The 18,247-nt window shown below is 46.3% G+C and overlaps 1 protein-coding gene across 1 annotated transcript in view; it reads left to right on the top strand.

Moving 5' to 3' along the window:
* The window catches only part of GALNT17 (polypeptide N-acetylgalactosaminyltransferase 17), a 216,371-nt gene that overhangs the window by 73,341 nt on the left and 124,783 nt on the right, over window positions 1-18,247 (top strand). Inside the window, exons 3-5 of the mRNA XM_008501930.2 lie at window positions 4,210-4,376; window positions 13,015-13,189; window positions 16,357-16,554. Of these exons, the coding sequence (XP_008500152.1) occupies window positions 4,210-4,376; window positions 13,015-13,189; window positions 16,357-16,554 (540 nt within the window). The remainder of the gene's footprint in view (window positions 1-4,209; window positions 4,377-13,014; window positions 13,190-16,356; window positions 16,555-18,247) is intronic.

Below are 18,247 nucleotides of genomic sequence, written 5' to 3'. Positions count from 1 at the left end.
GGCTGCTGCTCCATCCCTGGTGGCCTTATGGATGGATGGGGATGGTGTGGTCCATGGACATGCCAGGCAGAGATTTGTGCTGGGTCTGGTTTCTGTGGCTGCTCCATTGGTTTCTGAAGTAACAAAAAGACATGTCTGGGTCTTGGACAAAGGCTGGAGCAAGCCCCCTTTCTCTCCCCTATTTAAGAACAACCAGGACTTCTCAGTGAGAGCTCAGTGAGGTCCTTAAATTAAACCTGATGTCAGACATTAGGGGGTTTGCTCCAGCTTCTCAAAACTTAGAGGGCTTTGTGAACACGATTTAATGGGATGTAGTCAAGCACAATTTAATGGGACATAATGCCTCTTAGTCTGATATCTCATTGATCTAAATGAGAGACAAAACTTTAAGATATCTGTTTCTTTTTACTATTGATTCACAAGGCTTGGCTATATGTCCTGCAGGCAGGTGTCAGCCTGCATTTGCCTGGAGAGAGGAGGATATTGTGGGGAAAAAGTCACTGTGCAACCTGCCCTGGTGAGCTTAGAGGTGCTGGCAAGTAAGTAATGTTATGTGCTGTATCAGTTGAGTTGTTTCTTATCTAGCAAAGAGGAGACCTTTTTGCTGCAACCAGGGATCAGCTGCAACCTGCTTCAATTTCCTCCTGTCAGAAGTATTTTCATATGCCCAAGGCCAGGTATTACCCTTGGGTAAATGGGCAGGGTGCCTCTGTTTCCTGGGGGGGGTGCCTCTGCCTCCAGTACCTGAAGGGGCTACAGAAAGCTGAAGAGGGATTGTTTGCAAGGACCTGGAGTGATGGCTTGAAAGTGGAGAAGAGTAGATTTAGATTGGGTGTTAGGAGCAACAACTTTACCATGAGAGTAGTGGACAGATGAAACAGGTTGCCCAGGGAGGTGGTTGAGGCCTCATCCTTGGAGATATTCATGGTGAGGAGGCTCTGAGCACCCTGATCTGGCTCAGGGTGTCCCTGCTGACTGCAGAGGGGTTGGACTGGATGAGATTTAGAGGTCCCTTTCAACCCAAATCATTCTATGATTTCTCTGCTGTGCAGCTCTGCCTTGGGTCCACCAGCAGATGGGCACTGGGGATGATGAGCACCTGGTGTATGGGGGGTGATGGGGATTTTCTGAGCAAGCCTATTGGTAATGATGGAAAGCAGGAAGTGGGCAAATTTATTTTTAAAATGAGGTGCTGGTCTTTAAACCTGTGGGTAACTAATGACTGACAGCAACAGGAATACATTGTGGCCTCTCCACTCTTCTTTATTTAAATTAAAATGTTTCAAATGTACATAGTGAAGCCTTGGAGACCCAGACCAAAAGTTGTAGGCAGAACAAGTGTGGTGTGAACTAAGTGTTAGAAATAAAACCTCATTCTTCTCCTAGAAGATGTGAGGAGCTGCAGAATTTTTCAGCCTACATAAGATGTGGATTTGCTTTGGTGTTTACTCAGGTTCTAGAAAACCTTGGCAAAAATCTTGGAACAGCAGGTTTATTCCTAAAGCTGCTGTCCCATGCCCTGCTTAGCCTCCAGCTCCCCTGAGAACTTTCTGCATATCGCATTTCTCTCATTAATTACTGATCCCTCAAGAGACCAGCCCATGGTCTGAGCTGAGGACCACAGCTGTGCAGGGATCCAGGTCTGGCCCTGTGGATAATTAGTGAGCCTTGAATCCTGAATGTAGGAGTATTTTGGCCTGGGTGCTGAATTTGGAAGGTACTACCTTGGCAAGCAGCCAAATGCTTTCTTGCCAGAAGTCCATCAGCTGTGGGCAGAGGGGCAAGGTATCTCTCAGGTGTGGTTTGGTAGCCCATGAATTGCTGGGAATTGTCCCCACATCCCTCCCCCATTACTTCCCATCTCCTATACTCCTTACTCTTGCTGTTTCAAACAAGTTCTCCTCTGGCCCTTCTAATTATGGTTTAGTTCAAGCATATCTTCCTCCCTGCCCTCTTTTTTTCCCCCTGCCTGGCTTGGGACATGCTGGGAGCAGTTGCTGTTTTCCTGGGAGCAGTAGTTGTTTTCCTGCTTGCTTGTACCAGTCTTTCTTGACCTGTCAACTTGTTGGGAATGAACCACAGGGATGGAGCCTGAAGGACCTGATGTTGCTGTGGGCAGAGAGCATCCCCCAGCCCAGCTGCTCTTTGTAGAGAGAAGGGAGCCCACCCGTGTGAGGGACAAACTTGAGGTTTATTTGGTTTTAAATTGCTGCCCTCTTCTCTCCTGTGGCTGCAACCAAAGCCACTGGAGAGAGTGGTGTTTATGCAGAGCCTTTGCCTCCCTCTCTCCCTGGCTTGTCCTCAGAGAATCAGAGCTTTTTGCATATGAACAATGGGGGTGCCCACTCCTTCCCTGGACTTATCTCTTCTCCCTATATCTTTTTGCCTGTCCTTAGCAGTCAGGGAAGGAGAAGTGTGATAAGAGTGGTGCAGGGGGAATGTGAATAAGCAGGAGATGAACCTCAAAGGGCTCAGTTTGGATTTTCCTCCAAACCTCTTTGTATCACACGCTGAGCTCTTTATCCCCCCTGAAGTGTGCCCCGGGGGAAGGCTGCCCAGAGGTGTGCAATGATTAAAAGGAAATACTCTTGCTCCTGTGACCACCTTCTCTTCAGCTTAGCAGATATCAATGTATATCAAAAGCAGGGTTTTAATCTCAGAGTCAGTTTAGTTTGACTTTTGTGGCTGGATTTCAGGGTCAGTTGTCACTTTAGCCCATCATGACTGTTCACTGATTTTAAAGAGAGATCTTCCCTTTGGAAGATCCTTTTTACCATTTGGTACTTTCCCTCCTGTAGAGAGCTTGGCTTGCTTTAGGGTAGGTGATAGTTAAATCAAGAAATACAACCGTGCTTTTATCCAGCATATTTGTTTAACTACAGAAGATTCACAAGGAACTGTCATTCTCTGAAAGTCCTTGTCTCCCAGGTCTCATTTTGGAGTCTGAAGAATGGTTGCTGTTGCTGGAGAAACACCCAGTACAATTAAATACAGAGTCATTGTTGGGGGGTCAATGAGCTTGAAGTGATGCTGAGATGTTGTTCCTGTCTTTGGTCTTTCTTTGCTTCTCTTGGCAGGATTTAAGTGGTAAATGCTCATTGTAATTCTGTGAACACTCCTAATGTTGCATGTCTAATCTGTCATGAATGCTGGGAGGGAGCAGGAAGCTCTTCTTCCCTCACACTTATTTATTGTAGGGAAAGCTGGAGAGTTGGATGAAATTGTTTGAAGTAGCTACAGACATAGCCTGTTAGCATCCTCTGAAGACTTTATTACGATCTGGTTTTGGGTTAGGATCAAGTGTAGCATTAGAACAGCACCCGTGTACCTTTGGGGACAAAGTGTGCTCCTGGGCAAGCTGTGGTTACCTGGGGGGACCTCTTCCCCTTAGAGCTGCCATGGTTCTGCTCTAAGGTTGTCCTGGGGCTCAAAGTCTGGTGGATCAATGTAACAGGAACCTGTGGCTTGCCAGGGGTGTTGCTGGCTGGTAGGTGACCTGGGGGCTCCTTCCACTTCTGCCTTGCTTTGATACACAGGAATGTGTCTAAGCAGATACCCAGCCACAAAACCATCTCTAGTTAAGCAATTACTCCTGAAACCCAGAGAGGTTATCACAAGTTATTGGTTTTAACCTATCCTTGCTATGAAGTACCAAACCAGCAGTTCACAGCAATGCTCTGCTGGGATACTTCAGTGGCAGGAATGTGTTCAGAAGTATCTGCAAAGAGAGATAAAACATTTATTAAACCTATTTAACCGAGGGTCATTTTGTATTCAATTCCTTCCAAAGCAAATAGGAAGAAAATTCTTAAGTGCCATTTAAGAACAAAGCTCATTTCTGAGCAGCTATTAATCTTAGAGCTGGAATGTGGAGTTCACTTGAAAAGTTAAAGCCATTTTCTCCACTCTGGAGGCTCCTTTTTGTCCTGTACCCGCAAACATGTGTACACAACATGCAAACACAACCCCAGAGAAGCAGACTCTGGATTTGACCCCTGCCCATGATGTTTTCTGAGCCCAGAGGGTGCTCTCTGACCCTGCTACCTCTTTTTTGACAGCACAGCTGCAATGAAGCATGGGCAGCCAGAAAACCTGGCAGTGCAGAGCTGTGGGATGTCAAGCAGCATCTCATACTCTGTGTTAAAGGTGTGCCTGACTCGAAGCACTGTGCTCTGCTGACCCTGCCTCTCTCTGTCCTTAATGCTACAGGTGCAAAGAGCTGAAATATGGCAAGGACCTACCCCAGATCTCCATCATCTTCATCTTCGTCAATGAAGCACTCTCGGTTATCCTGCGATCGGTGCACAGCGCGGTGAACCACACTCCAGCTCACCTCCTGAAGGAGATTATCCTGGTGGATGACAACAGTGATGAAGGTTAGCAGTGCTGGGAGCTCAGAGCTCACCACCATTTCACTTCTTAAAAATCTCAACGCTGGAGTCATTCTTCTTTGGGGGAATGGTGACCCTGCTGGGAGGCATGTGGTGGGAGGGGGGTGGGTGCTGGGTGCTGGCTGGCATTCTAGTTTTCTCCAGCTTCTCTAGCAAAAAAGAGGCTAGATCAACCCAGAGTTAAATTCTGAGATAATTATTGTTTGAAGTTGTAGTTGAAAGCTAGAAATCTAAAGGAAACCAGTCAGCCATCTTACTTTTCTCTTCACAAGAGCATCCAGAATTTCTGGTTTCAGGTGTATCCCTGTTTCTAATGACAACACTTTGATTGTTACAGAGATGCTCCTTTAAAAATTTTTTATGAAGCTGAGGAATGAGACCCTGGGAGCCTAGTGAACTATTCTGCTTTGGCCCCTTGCAGTGGTGTTAAATGAGTTGTTTTCTCTGTGTGTGCCTCAGTTTCCCTATCTGTAAAGTGACATCCCAGGCTTTATAACTGTCTGGGACCCTGTAGAGGCCCTTCTTGCTCTTCTATTACATTTTTTATATGAGATGGATAAGTAAAGAGGAAGAAGAGGAAACACCCAACCAACCTGATCAAGTCATTTGGTTCAGCCAGCTCTCAGTCACTGCTGCAGCATCTTCCCGTGTGGGATATCCTCCCTGTTGTGTGATAGCACAAGCTGCAGAAGGTACTTTCATGTGGAAGCATTTTCAGACTCTGAGTCCTCCAAGGCTTGTTTTCCCAAGATACAGTTTGATAATGTTGTCAGGGTATTTAAATTCTTTGTGAAGAGCAGCAAATAGTTAAGTTATTTTGATTTCTGCCATTTTATTTGTACTGCATGCTTTTAATTTTATTTTTAAAAAATAGCAGATGTGAGCTGTGGATGCTGTGATCAAAAGGGAATAACATGGAGGGGGTGCAAGGGGAACAGCTCATTTCCAGAGGGAGCCTGAAAGGTTGCTTGTCTGTCTGCTGTGAGATGAGATGGCAGCAAGCTACTCAAGCCTGTAAAAATAGATGCTCAAATACCACAGTAATGAGCACCATAGAAAACTGATGAATTATAATTACCAGTAAAAGAAAGAGGAGGGCAGCTTCTCAGCTGATGGAAATCACAGCAGCTGTGGTGCAAAAGCTAGGATGATGTGCACCACTGGAGCCATGGAATTTCAGAGCTGGAAGGGTTTTGGAGCTGGCTAGGGTGCAGGTGATCTGTCACTGCAGTATTTAGCACTGCCCCTGTACTTAAAGGGTTCAAAATGAGATGCTGCTTCTCCGGATTCTACTGTATCAGTGAGCACTCTTTAAAAGAGGACCCAGTGGTAATAATTATTGAGCTTCTCTACCCATTGCCACACACAAAGAAAAATATTTCTAAAACCATGTTCCACCCAGCATTCAGTATGCAGCATGGAGGCTATGTTGAGTCAAGTACTCTGGAGATGCTACTGAAAGGCACAGGACAATGAAATGAATCCTTTTAAAAAGCATCATTTCTCCCCTTCATGGCTGAGCCTGCAGCTGGCAGCCAGGATGCAGAAGGAGATCTCTTTATCTGCTGCTGAGTTTGCAAGGCTGTCTTCCCTGGCTGTTTGCTGTAAGGGCTGGGCCAGTGGTGGGGAGGTCTGGTGGTGTGGCTGGATGGTGGCAGGGTGTCAAAATGGTAGCAAGGCAGGTGACCAAATTTGTAGTGTGCTAAAGGACTTCTTGCCCATTTTTACAGGCTGACCAAGCTGTCTGGGCTGTGTTAGAGCACCGTGTGGCTCCTATCCAGGTAGAGAGGTGCAGGTAGATGACCCAAATTGAGGGACAAATTCATACATCATGTGCAGGAGGTGGGAGAATCCCAACCTCCTCTCACACATAGGCAACATGTACTTGGGATCCCACCAAGAGGATGCACTGGTTGCATCAGAACTGTGAGCAGCCAAGGTCCCTACTGATGGGTTATACCACCCCTGAACACCCAAGTGGCTCTGTCCTCAAAAACCCTGCAGAAGAAGTGTATGAGGAGCCTGGGTGTTGGGGCAAGGGGATGCTGTTAACTGGCAAGGTTTGTTTGCCATGTCACCACTATGCTGCTGAGCCTTTTTAAGCATCATGACAAATGAGATTTTTAAGGGACTGATTTGGAAGAAGATAATGAGGTAACTTGGCAGATGTTTATGGAGAGATCCTCCCAAGTTTGTAATAATCTACTTTTCTTGTATAAAAGAGATAATGCATACCAGAAAGCATCCTTGGGACTCATGCATTCAGTTGGTGTAATATCAAGGAGCTTCCATGACAGCAAAGAATTATTAATGGGAATGACATTAATGGCAAGGATATAATTGTGAGCAGCAATAGCAACATCATATAGACAGTGCTTTGAATATTACAAAGTTATTGCAATATATGGATGTGGCTTCTACAGGAGAAGAGTTACAGGGAAATAGTTTGTCATTTGCTTTAAGATTTAGAGATGGATCCTGGAGGACTGAGCACTGGTGTTGAGCAGGGGATGAGGTTGTACAGGTATAACTTTGATGGCTGTGATTGAAGAAGAGGAGATTGGATCAGTCTCTGTGAGCAGCCTTGTGTGTTTGAGGGACCATTTCTGTGGGTGTGCAGCATGTTGCTGTAGCCTGGGCAAAGCCTTTGGGGGCTCAGTTTTATAAACTTGAAAGCAAGCTGACCTTCAGAGGGCAGTGGCTCTGACCAGTATCTGAGTCACAGCCTTGTGGTCTACCAGAAGCAGCTTCAGGGAAAGGCTGATGAAAGTCTGGGGCTGGGGGCTTGTGTGCTTGTGGGGTTGCTGGGTAAGTTTTGTCAGAGAGCAATTTACACAGATGTGAAGAGGAAATACAGCTTGTCTGGGTAATGGAAGAAACAGCATGTTCCCAGAACAGATAATAAAAGGCCCCTGGGATTGCCAAGTCAACTTCAAGTTGTAAAATTAGTCCCAGGGGTGGAGGTAAGAACAGCATACTGGGGCAGGCCTGACTGCTGCTTTGCCTTTGGTAACCAGTTACTCAGACACAATCAAAACCTTGTGGTGTGCTTTCAGACTGAAACTGGTTCTGAAGACTCAATGGACACTTCTTGCTCTCAGCTTTCCTGTAACGTGGTATGTACAACAGCACCATGCAGCCCAGAGGCATGCAATGAGAAATTAGAAGTTAATAAACACATTCATTCTGACTTTATATCTGAGCTGTAAATAGATGAAAGATACTGATGCATTATACTGGAGGAAAAAAACTCTCTTGAAGGAAAAAGCTTGGGGAGTTGTAGTTTGAACCCCTTTCTCCCTTGAGCTGCACTTTATACTTCATAAGGACTTCATTTTGTAGGCTGGTTTTGCTTGTGCTTGTTGCAGGGGTGTAATTACAAAGCCAGTGTGTAGGCTGTGTTTCTGAGTGATAACACATTTCCTAGGTTGTTGGAGGGGTACAGCCAGGTGCCCCTGAGATGTTATGTTATCTCACAGCTGCACACTTTGAGTCTGCTGCTTAATCATCACCTGCTTTTTCTTTTTGCTGTCTGTCTTTTTAGTGTTTTTAATCTGGGATAATATCTCTTTGAAAAGCAAACCTCTTGGTATAAAAGAAAACCTTTGGATAAAAGACTGCTTAGAGGAGCTGGGAAACATGCTACGGGTTGTAATTTACCTCTGTGTAATGTATTAGCTGGGACTTGATGTATGGCTGTCTTGTTTTGCAGCTCATTTCAACAGCAACAGCAGTGGTTTGTGTACACTCCCCTGGGAGCTTGCTGGCTTGTCTTTCCTCTGCCTTTGCATTTAGAGGGAGGTTTTAAGAGAACTGCAAGAAGCTGAGTCATATCTCAGCTTTTCGGAGGTGCTGGTCCAGCCCAGGTGCCTCTTTGTTGCTCAGACTCAAGGTGGGTTGCTTCATTGCAGCTTAAATGGTGATGTTCCAGTGATGGTCAAGGTCTGAGGCTTTCAGGCCCTGCCAAGGTGTGGAGTAGAGCAGCAAACCTTGGGTTCTCTCTCTTTGGCTTTTGAGAAACCAAATGAACCAGAGACTTGCAGCCAGATGTACTTAGTAGGACCAGCTTTGCCTCATCAGGAACCCCTGATGAGAATTGCACCTTCTCCCCTTTTCACAGTTTCCCCTTCCATATTTGCAAGCAAACATCAAAAGCTTCAGAGACTTACTCAACTCTCAGCCTCACTGCAGAAATTCCCCTATCTGTTAAGTGTCCATTGAAGGAGTTCCCTTTGTGAGTTCTCGCTGCAGAATTTCAGTCCACAATGGCTTTAGTGTTTCAGGGAGGCAGGAGTGTGGGACAGGGGTGTCCCCTGTGGCACTGGAACACTCCCAGCCCCAGATCCTGTCCTCCAGGTGTCAGTGTTATGATAACAGCCATGGGCTCTGTACACTTTTCCCACCCAGCTCAGCCTGGCAAACACAATGATGTTTTTTTTAGGGGTGTACAAGAGGTGTTATTCAGTATCTGGGTATTGTTGGATGCTGATTGTGTGCTGTTGGTAGTTCCCTGAACACCTCTGGTGCTGTTGGCTTCTTTCTTTGTGTGGCACCAGGCAGTTCACATCTGCAGGTCTGGGGACTTCAAGGGGAACTGGGAGCTCTGAGCATGATTTGTGATGTGGGGCACTGAGCAGTGGATGTTCCTGTGGTTGCTTCTGGGCTCATGTCTGTGACATGATTACTTCTAGTGGCATCAGGTGGTTCAGTTTCTCTGGCATGCCTGTTTTCCAGAAAGCTCATGTAGGTGACAAAATACTTTGTAATAGATATATTTGCAGCTGGCAGATGGGTTTTTTAAATAGAGTAACAGGTCTATTGCAGTCTAGTTCCCTGGACTTGCCCTTCAGTGAAGATCAAAATGGATAGATGGAGAACACAAGGCAGGCTAGAAATCAGACCTGGTGGCATTTTCAGCAAGGTTTCTCTCTGCACATCTTTCCTGGAAGTAATTGTGCAATGGTAAAGGCCAGACATATAAATACCTCCATAAGCAAATATTGTTTGGATACTTAATGGACATGACTTGGGAATGATGTGGTGTGCTCTGAGGCTTCCTCAAAGGATGCATTCATGGGAGGGGAAGGGGGGATTCCAGTGCATGGCAGTGCATAGGGCATGGCAGAGAAAGAAGCCTGTAGATTCAGTTGCAGTGCTTAGTTGGGGTAAAATCACTGGTGGTGTGGCTCACCTCCATCAGTAGTGCTTTGGTTAAGAAGGATGAAGGTGAGCTGGGGAACCAGCTGATGAACGTGGAGCTGACTATCAGCATCTAGGGGATGTTCTCATTTTCAGGAGAGAGCTGGAGGGCTGAAGGCACCACTGTGACCTTTTGCCAGGCAGAGGGGAGGAGAATGGCAGCAAGTTACTTGACCTGGAAGATGCTTTTCCCCTGCTGTAGTTTGCATGAAGATCTGAAAATAGCAGCTCCAACAGCCAGGTTGCTGGACTGTGTGAAAGCTGCCTCCCTTAGGCAAAAGCTCCCTGTTAGTGCAAGTCATTTAATTCCTGGTGTACTGCTCGGTACCTCCCAACCTTCCTATTACAGCTCTGGGATGTGCTGCAAAGATACAGCAGTTGGGGATGAAACATTTCTTAAGCTAAGATGACAGATGAAAAGCTTTGCTGCTACTGACCTTAATGCAGCAGCTGTGTCCTCAGCCCAAAACCTCGCCATCTGACAGCACCTGTCAGAGCTGCTGCCAGTGGTGTTCCTGCTGCAGTAATGGCATTCAAGGAAGCAACTGCTGAGGGCAGGAAAACACAGGGTAAAATCAGGAATGACTTCAAATGATTTGAATTAAAAACTCTGGAAGTGCAGCTGTGCTGGTGCTGGCTTTTCCACTGCTGGCCTTTCCACAGCATGGTCACATCTGTCCTGCTCATTGCCCAGGGGAGACCTGCACCAAGGCTGGCTTGGTACTTGAACAGGAATTCTGCAGGAGGGAGAAATTTAATGAATTGCAACAAGGACAAGTGTAAAGACTTGCATCTGGGAAAGAACAACCCCAGGTAGCAGTATAGGTTGGAGAGCAGCACAGGGGAAAGGGACCTGGGGATGCTGGGAAATGGAAGGATGCCCATGAGCCAACAATGTGTCCTGGTGGCCAAGGAAGCCAGTGGCATCCTGGGGTGCATTAGAAGGAGGGTGGTCGGTAGATTGAGAGAGGTTCTCCTCCCCCTCTACTTCGCCCTGGTGAGGCCACATCTGGAATATTGTGTCCAGTTTTGGGCCCCTCAGTTCAAGAACAGGGAACTGCTTGAGAGAGTCCAGCACAGAGCGACCAAGATGTGAAAGGAGTGGAACTTTTCTCAGGGTGACCAACAACAGGACAAGGGGCAGTGGTTATAAGCTGGAGCATGGGCAGTTCTGTATAAATATTAGGAAGAATTTTTTCACTGTGAGGGTGACAGAGCTCTGGCCCAGGCTTTCCAGGGAGGTTGTGGAGTCTCCTGCCCTGGAGACATTAAAAACCTACCTGGATGTGTTCCTGTGTGTCCTGCTGTAGGTGATCCTGCTCTGACAGGGGGGGGTTGGGCTTGATCTTTTGAGGTCCCTCCCAACCCCTCACTTTCTGTGATTCTGTGCTCCCCCCTGGAGTGTCCAAGCCAGGCTGGATGGAGCTTGGAGAAACCTGGTCTAGTGGGAGGTGTCCACTGCCCATGGCAGAGGGATGGGACTGGATGAACTTTGAGGTCCATCCAGCCCAAACCATTCTCTTGATTACCTGGTTCCCAGAGACTGATATTTGATTTCTGATACTGGATTTTCCACACTTGCACTTCTGGATGTACTGAGAAGCAAAATAGAAAGCCCATCCCATCCCTGTCTCTGCTGGCTGGATGCCCACTTGAGTGCCAAGTGTACATCTTGCAATACCAAAACAGGGCTCAGCAGTTGCCCTGCTCTGGGCCCTCCTCCCACAGCTGCAAACCAGCTTGGGAGGGCAAGAGACTGGCAAAGGCCAGCACAGATGTGCAGCTGTCCTCTCTGTTAGTGCTTGCACAAGCACTTGGGTAAGAAAAGGGATTTCTTACCCAAAAGGCATCAGCTGTGGACTGAGCTAGGCTGGGAGGGAAGGCAGGTAGCAAAGCTCCAAAATCTGTGCAAGGCTGTACAGGGAGACCTTAGTGGAGAGTGGGTCTGGAAGCACATTTCCCATGTCTGGTTAGTGGTTTTGTCTCTGCCAAGTGTCTCTCCAGTTGGGTAGCAGCCCAGCAGGGGTGCTTGTAGCATGTGCTGTGGCCAGGAGAGGGGTACTTGGAATGGGCTGGTGTGTGGAGTGTGATGATGCCAGTCACAGGCATCTGCTCCATGTGCTCTCCATGCTCACCTCGTGCTGGTTCCCATGTTCACGTGGGTGCTGTATTGCCCTTTGGGCTCTCTGCAGATCACTTTTTCACTTTTTGGCATCCAGCATCTTTTCAAAAAGAAGGAGGATGTGGCTGTGGCTCCCCAGGGACTTTCTGATGAGCCACATGTTCCACAGTGTGGTGGGCATAGGAACTGCTGAAGCTTTACCCTTCACTGCCTTTGAGACAGTGGTGTTACAACCAGTCTGCTTCACTACAGCTGGGCTCTCCTTTGAGTGGCATAAACATTACCCATAAGGATTTTTCCTGTTTTCCTTCAACTGAGATAAAAATAATTTAAAAGTTGTTTTAATTGGTCAGCCTTACCTGTAGTGTCATGGTCATTAATGACTTCCTGATAAAAAAACCCTTGAGATGCTGGTGCCATGCTTGTGGATTTTCATCTGTCAGAAAAATCTGTTTCTGTCTCCTTAAAACCATTTGGAAGAGTTGTTTTCTCCATAAAATATTGTTTTTTCTCTGAGTGGCTCAGCATGAAATGGAATTTGCTGAGTTATGTATGTATGTGATGCAGATGCTTTGAATTGAGGAAGGGGCTCATTTACTTTATTCTTTTTATTCCTTCTTCAGCGTAAGAGAGAAATGAGACTTTGGGGAAATGAATTTGGGAGGTGAGCCATCTCAAAAAGGCAGGCTGAAGAAAGCACATTTTATGTGTTTGGAAGAAGGCATGGAAGGGAAGGGAACAGATAATCCTTTTTTCTTTTTTTTTTTTTTTTTTTCCCAGCAGATGAGACTTGCTGTATACTCTTTTGCTTGGAAAACAAAGAGGCAAATGCCAAGGCTGTAGTAATGAGGCTGAATAAAAATGATATGTAGTTTAAGTTACCTCAAATGGGTTTTGCAGTATTTTGAGTAATCCATTCAGCTTAAATCTCCATCAGACATTCAGACTGGTATTCTGACTGGTATGCACAGGTCACTGCTTTCTGTTCTTGTCTTTCAGCAGGGTGATACCCGGGTATTGCATGGCAGTCTAGCTGGGGTTTTTTGCCTCTATGGGTTCCTTAGTTTCCCATAGTAGCATCTTTGTCAACCTTCAGTTCCTCTGTAAGGGTTATGGGCAGTCCACTCTCAGATGGTCTGCTAAAAATCTGCACTGAGTGTCTCCAAATTATTCTATTCCTCCCAACGTCATCTAGAGGTGTTTGCTTCCAGTAAGTTCTATTTGTATTGACAATAAAGTGAGTTTCTTTTAGGTGAAAACTGTTGCACCCTTTCAATGCCTTCTCTGGCACTTGTTCTCTAGAGGAGCTGAAGGCACCATTAGAGGAATACGTCAACAAGCGGTACCCGGGGCTGGTGAAGGTTGTGCGCAACCAGAAGAGGGAAGGACTCATCCGAGCTCGGATTGAAGGCTGGAAAGCTGCCACTGGCCAGATCACTGGATTTTTTGATGCCCATGTGGAATTCACTGCTGGCTGGTAGGTGCTCAGCCTCAAGGTCTTGGTGAGAGTGTCTGTGTGTGTGACGCAGTAAAGGGACAGCCCATTGCTTTGTAAGGATGCGTTTGCAAACAAGTCCTCTGGTTTATTGATCCTGTCTGCCTTCTGTACTGGGTGGCCACTGCTGAGATCTGATGGGAAGACAAAGAAAACCTTCCCTTGCCTGTGTTTTCTGAAATAATTTTCTATTCCCTCCTTTGTATGTGCACAATTCCCCCCACACCCTATTTTTACTTTTCAGGTTGATTTCCCACTCAAGAAGTGATTTCTCTAAGTTGAAAGGCCAGGCAGCAAGGATTCAAAGAGCAAGTGTTTCCTACTTCCTTTACTCTTTGCAGCTGTGTCCCACTGGGGAAGGCTCAGGTGCTTTGAACCAATTTGTTTCTTCTGCAGCTGAGAATAAGTGCAGAGGTACAGAAGAAGCAAAAGGATTGTTTCACAAGGATTTTTTTTAGACAAATTCACAACATTTGAGTTCAAGTGGCTTAAGAGTGAGTTTAGATCATAAAATGAGCCTGAGCGTTATTTTTAATGTTTTTTTTCTCTAGTCAAATGTAAAAAATAAAGAGGCCACGTTTGGAAGAGTGGATACAAAGAAGCTAACTTGTGAAAAATTTGTATGGAGAGTAATATCTGCAAGAAAAGATGCTTTAGCAGCTGGAAGCAGAGTTCAGCACGGTGATTGATTTACCATATTTGTAGTGACAATGCAGCTGAAGGGTGTCTTTGAGACGTTTCTTATACCGATATCTCTGTTCCCAGCTAAATATTCTCCTCTTCAGGTCCTTGCATCCTCACACCTGATTTTATTGAGATATAGAGAAAGCTCCCATTTACTGAGCTCTTGAAACAGCTTTTCTAGGGGTGGAGAGTGAGCTCTTCTGCAGCTTGAGCTTGACTTGCTCTGGTGTTACATCCCTGCTGCTGTGTCTGGAGGCACCAGGAGTGCAGATTGCTCCTGGGATTGGCAGCCTGGGCCCAGGACAGTCTGTGGCTCCTGAGCTGAGCACACCCCCTGATCAGACACATTTGGGTGAGTTTTGTAGCTATAGAGTCCTTGAACTGTGTCCCAAGGTGAAAAAGACTCTTCAGTTAGTCTTGTTTTCAGGATTTTTTCCTGTTCTGCCCAGGGATGTGTTTGCTTTTATTTTTTGATTTCGAAGAAGTCTGGAGTAGTTAAAGCATTGTTTAAACAAAGCACACCCTTTGTGGCCTTGCATTACAGAAGGAAGTTTTTGAGCCAGGTTTCCCAGCCTGAAGATGATGGTTTCATGCTTGATGTCCACCTGTGCATGACAGCACAGGAATCTGTGCATTTCCCTGCAAATGCACATCACTGCTTCACCCATACCCTGGATGGGTAACCATCCAGGTGAAACACAAGTACCTGAGAGCAGCTGTGTTGCAGCAAACCAAGGGCCTGCCTAGCTCCTTCTTGTGTCACTAACCATAGTCAGAAGCTCAGGAAATCATGTAGAGGCAGGGCTAACCCCTGTGATATTTCTTCAGAGTGTGCTACCAAAGCCCAGCAGTTTGCAGATGGGAAGCAGACACAGTGTGGATGTGTTTCACAATCCTCACTTCTTGTCTCTTTTTTCCAGTTGTTTATTGACCCCGTGTAAACTTTAAGTATCCACCTTGGGCAAAGGTGCTCCACACCTTAGGTACCTGTTGTGGAATGAGCTAACTCTTCCTTGTCCATCTGGAGCCTATTTCCTTTGATGGGCTGGTGTTCTTGAATGGGAAGAATCTCCAGGTGGTCATTGAGGACTTTGTTTAAGTCACTCCTGGCTCTACACTCAGTCCATGCTGCAAAACTGTCCCCTGCATTGTCTGATTTATTTGCTACCTTAGTAAAGATGTCAGGAAAATTCAGCTTAAAAACATGGACAAAGCTGAAAACTAAAAAGTTTAGAATATGGAATTGTTATTTTATAAAAAGGAGTTTGTTTTGGTTTTTAAACCAGCATACCAGAGAAAACATGGTGTATCAGCTCTGCAGGAAAAAGATAACGTCCAGTTTCAGAGGCTTCAATTTATTTCCACAGCTTAATGCCTTGGTTATTAAAATAGTCCTGTCTTTGTGCTGAAAGCTTCAGCTGGTCCATGGGTTTTTGTGTGAGTTGTGTAGGAGAGCATGAAAACTCCCCAGAGCTCCTGAGCTGCACACGCAGCACTCGGCCTCTGTGCTCCACTGGCTACTCCCTGCAAGGCACGTGTCCAGGTGGGATATCCCATCATGTGGGAATGCTGAAGCTTCTTGCAACACCTCCCCTGTGACTGACAGAGCTTGGCAAACCTTTCAGAAATTGCGGAGTCCCAGGGTGGTTTGGGTTGGAAGGGACCTTTGAAGATCATCCAGTTCCAACCCCCTGCACGGGCAGGGACCCCTTCCACCAGCCCTGGGTGCTCCAAGTCCCATCCAGCCTGGGCTGAGACACTGCCAGGGATGGGGCATCCACAGCTTCCTTGGGCAAGCTGGGCTAGTCTCTTACCAGCATCACAAGAAAGAATTCTTTCTGAATATCTAACCTAAATCTCCCCTCTTCAAGTTTTAACCCATTTCCCTTGTCCTCTCCCTACCCCCCCATGTCCAAAGCCCTCCTTCAGCTTTCTTGAAGCCCCTTCAGATATTGGAAGGTTGCTCTGAGCTCACCTGGGAGCCTCCTCTTCTCCAGGCTGAACAACCCCAATCCCTCAGCCTGGCTTCCCAGGGAGCTACTCAGCCCTCTGAGCATTTCGCTGGCTCTGCTCTGGACACCTTCCACGAGCTCTGTGTCCTTTTATGTTGGGGTGTCCAGAACAGGACACAGGACTCTGACCTGATAGCACAAACACTTCGCCTCTTGGTGGGATTGCTGGGTGCTGGTGTGCTGCAATCTGGGGTCACTCCCTTACCCTGCCAGGAGCCTTGTGACACTTCCCAGCTCCTTAGGCTGGGTTCTGCTGTGATGCCACTTGTGAATGGGAGCATGGAGTCCACATGATTCCCTTTAGTTTACTGAATGGTGACAAGGTTGCCTGTTTTCTTACCCCCATTAAAGTGTACAAGCTGTATTGTACAGCTTGTGTGCAGCAGTGTCCCTCTGCAAATTATGGAATAAATTAACAGTTAATTCCTGCTCTTTTCTTCTTTTACCACTCAGGGCTGAGCCGGTGCTTTCCCGAATTCAGGAGAACAGGAGAAGGGTCATTCTTCCCTCCATAGACAACATCAAGCAGGACAACTTTGAGGTGCAGCGTTATGAAAACTCTGCCCATGGGTACAGCTGGGAGCTGTGGTGCATGTACATCAGCCCCCCCAAGGACTGGTGGGATGCTGGAGACCCCTCACTGCCCATCAGGTACAGCACAGAGCCTGGGGGGTGCATCAGTGCCATGCATTGGGAGGGGCTGGATGGAGGGGCAGAACATGAACCAGCTGAGAGATGCTGCAATTAAAGTCATAAGGGGTTTTGGTAGGGTGGAAGGGGTGTCATTTGGTGACAATATGCAAAAGCACTTGGGAAATACAGGAACTGTGCAAATTTGTACAGCCTTAGCTTTAACTGCACATGACAAAGTCATTTTACCTTAATTACAGCACTGAGCTTTTGCAAATCATAAGGAATGAGGTGATTATTCCTAGGCAATGGACTGAGCCTGAATTCATGACATGCAGCATTGGTTTTTTTTCTCGAATAAAAGGCTCAGGGTAAACTTTATAAACATTCACCTTAGGTTGTTGTAGTGCTTCAGCTGACAGGGTTGGCAACTCTGAAATATTGCGCCAGCCCCTCCAGGCTTCTGGTGCGGGACAAACTTGATGGGACAAAACAAAAAAAAGAGGGGAGGAATTAGCTCAGAGTGGGTGGGAGACTGGGACTGATCTGGGGGCAGCAGTACCTAATGCAAGGAGGGTGCTGAGTTCCCCACAGTGCATGGGACTCAGGGCTTGAAGGGGTGGAAGGGCACTGCCTCCAAGAAAGGGCTTCTGAAGGAAACCCAGTAGGCTCCCAGTGCTATTAAATAAACTAAAATAACATTGTTAACATGCACTGGGGAAAGGACTATGAAAGAGATAAATGGGTAGTGTCCACAACAAAAAGCTGAAAAATACTGTCTGCATTATGTTGTGCAACCAAATACAGACCAAAAATAAAATGCTACAGTTTTGGGGTTTTTTGTTTTTTTTTTTTTAGTCATAGAATGCTATGAAAACCATTCACTTTATGGCAGTATTTGCATGAAAAGGATATTAGTGCACTGCTCCATGTCATTAGGCATGGGATTAGAGGAAATTCTGAAATTACAGTATACAGAGGTACATTAGTTGTTTACAGACTTCTTAGGAGAAAAGAGTGGGAGCAAAGTGGGGCAGTTTATTCCTCCTCTTGGTGCATGGGGATAATGTCAGCCCCACAAGAGGTTCCCCATGCTGGTGATCCATGGTGCCTCAGCACCTATCAAGTACTCAGCAGTGGAGGCAGGGGACAGACAGCTGTGTGAGTATGTTTGGAGGCAATTTTCTCTCATGGATAATTCACAAGATATAATTATCCAGGCAGAGAGAGCTGATGGCATGAAACCCATCTAAAATATGGCCCAGTCTCAAACTGTCTGCAGGCTCCTGCTTTATACCATAATTTCCCTACAATAAATAGTCTCTCTTAATGTCTAGGAGAGATGCCAGTGTAATACCTGAATTCTGTAATAGATCATCATCTTCTTTTTTTCCCCCGCCATTAACATTTAAAATCCTGAAACATGAAGGCACCCTCAGTCTTAGCACTCAGTTGTGCATACATTTCACAGCTAGATTTTCCTTGCCAGGCTCACAGACTTCCTCTGACTGCCTCTGCCCAGAAGATAAAACTGTGATTACAGCACAATGTATCATCTCTAAATTAGTGCTCACAGAAGAGGCAGACATTAAGTGACATTTGAAATGGTCATCATATAGATTCTCATCTTCATCAGCATGAGCTCCTGCAGAGACATTTTGATTTCCTAGTTCAGATGGTGCTTATGTTTGTGTATAAATGGGTACCTGCCTGC

Source organism: Calypte anna, chromosome 19 (genome assembly GCF_003957555.1).
Source record: "Calypte anna isolate BGI_N300 chromosome 19, bCalAnn1_v1.p, whole genome shotgun sequence".
NCBI classification, from domain to species: domain Eukaryota; kingdom Metazoa; phylum Chordata; class Aves; order Apodiformes; family Trochilidae; genus Calypte; species Calypte anna.
The sequence above is the reverse complement of the archived record's forward strand: the minus strand, read 5'-3'. Positions and strand labels throughout refer to the sequence as shown.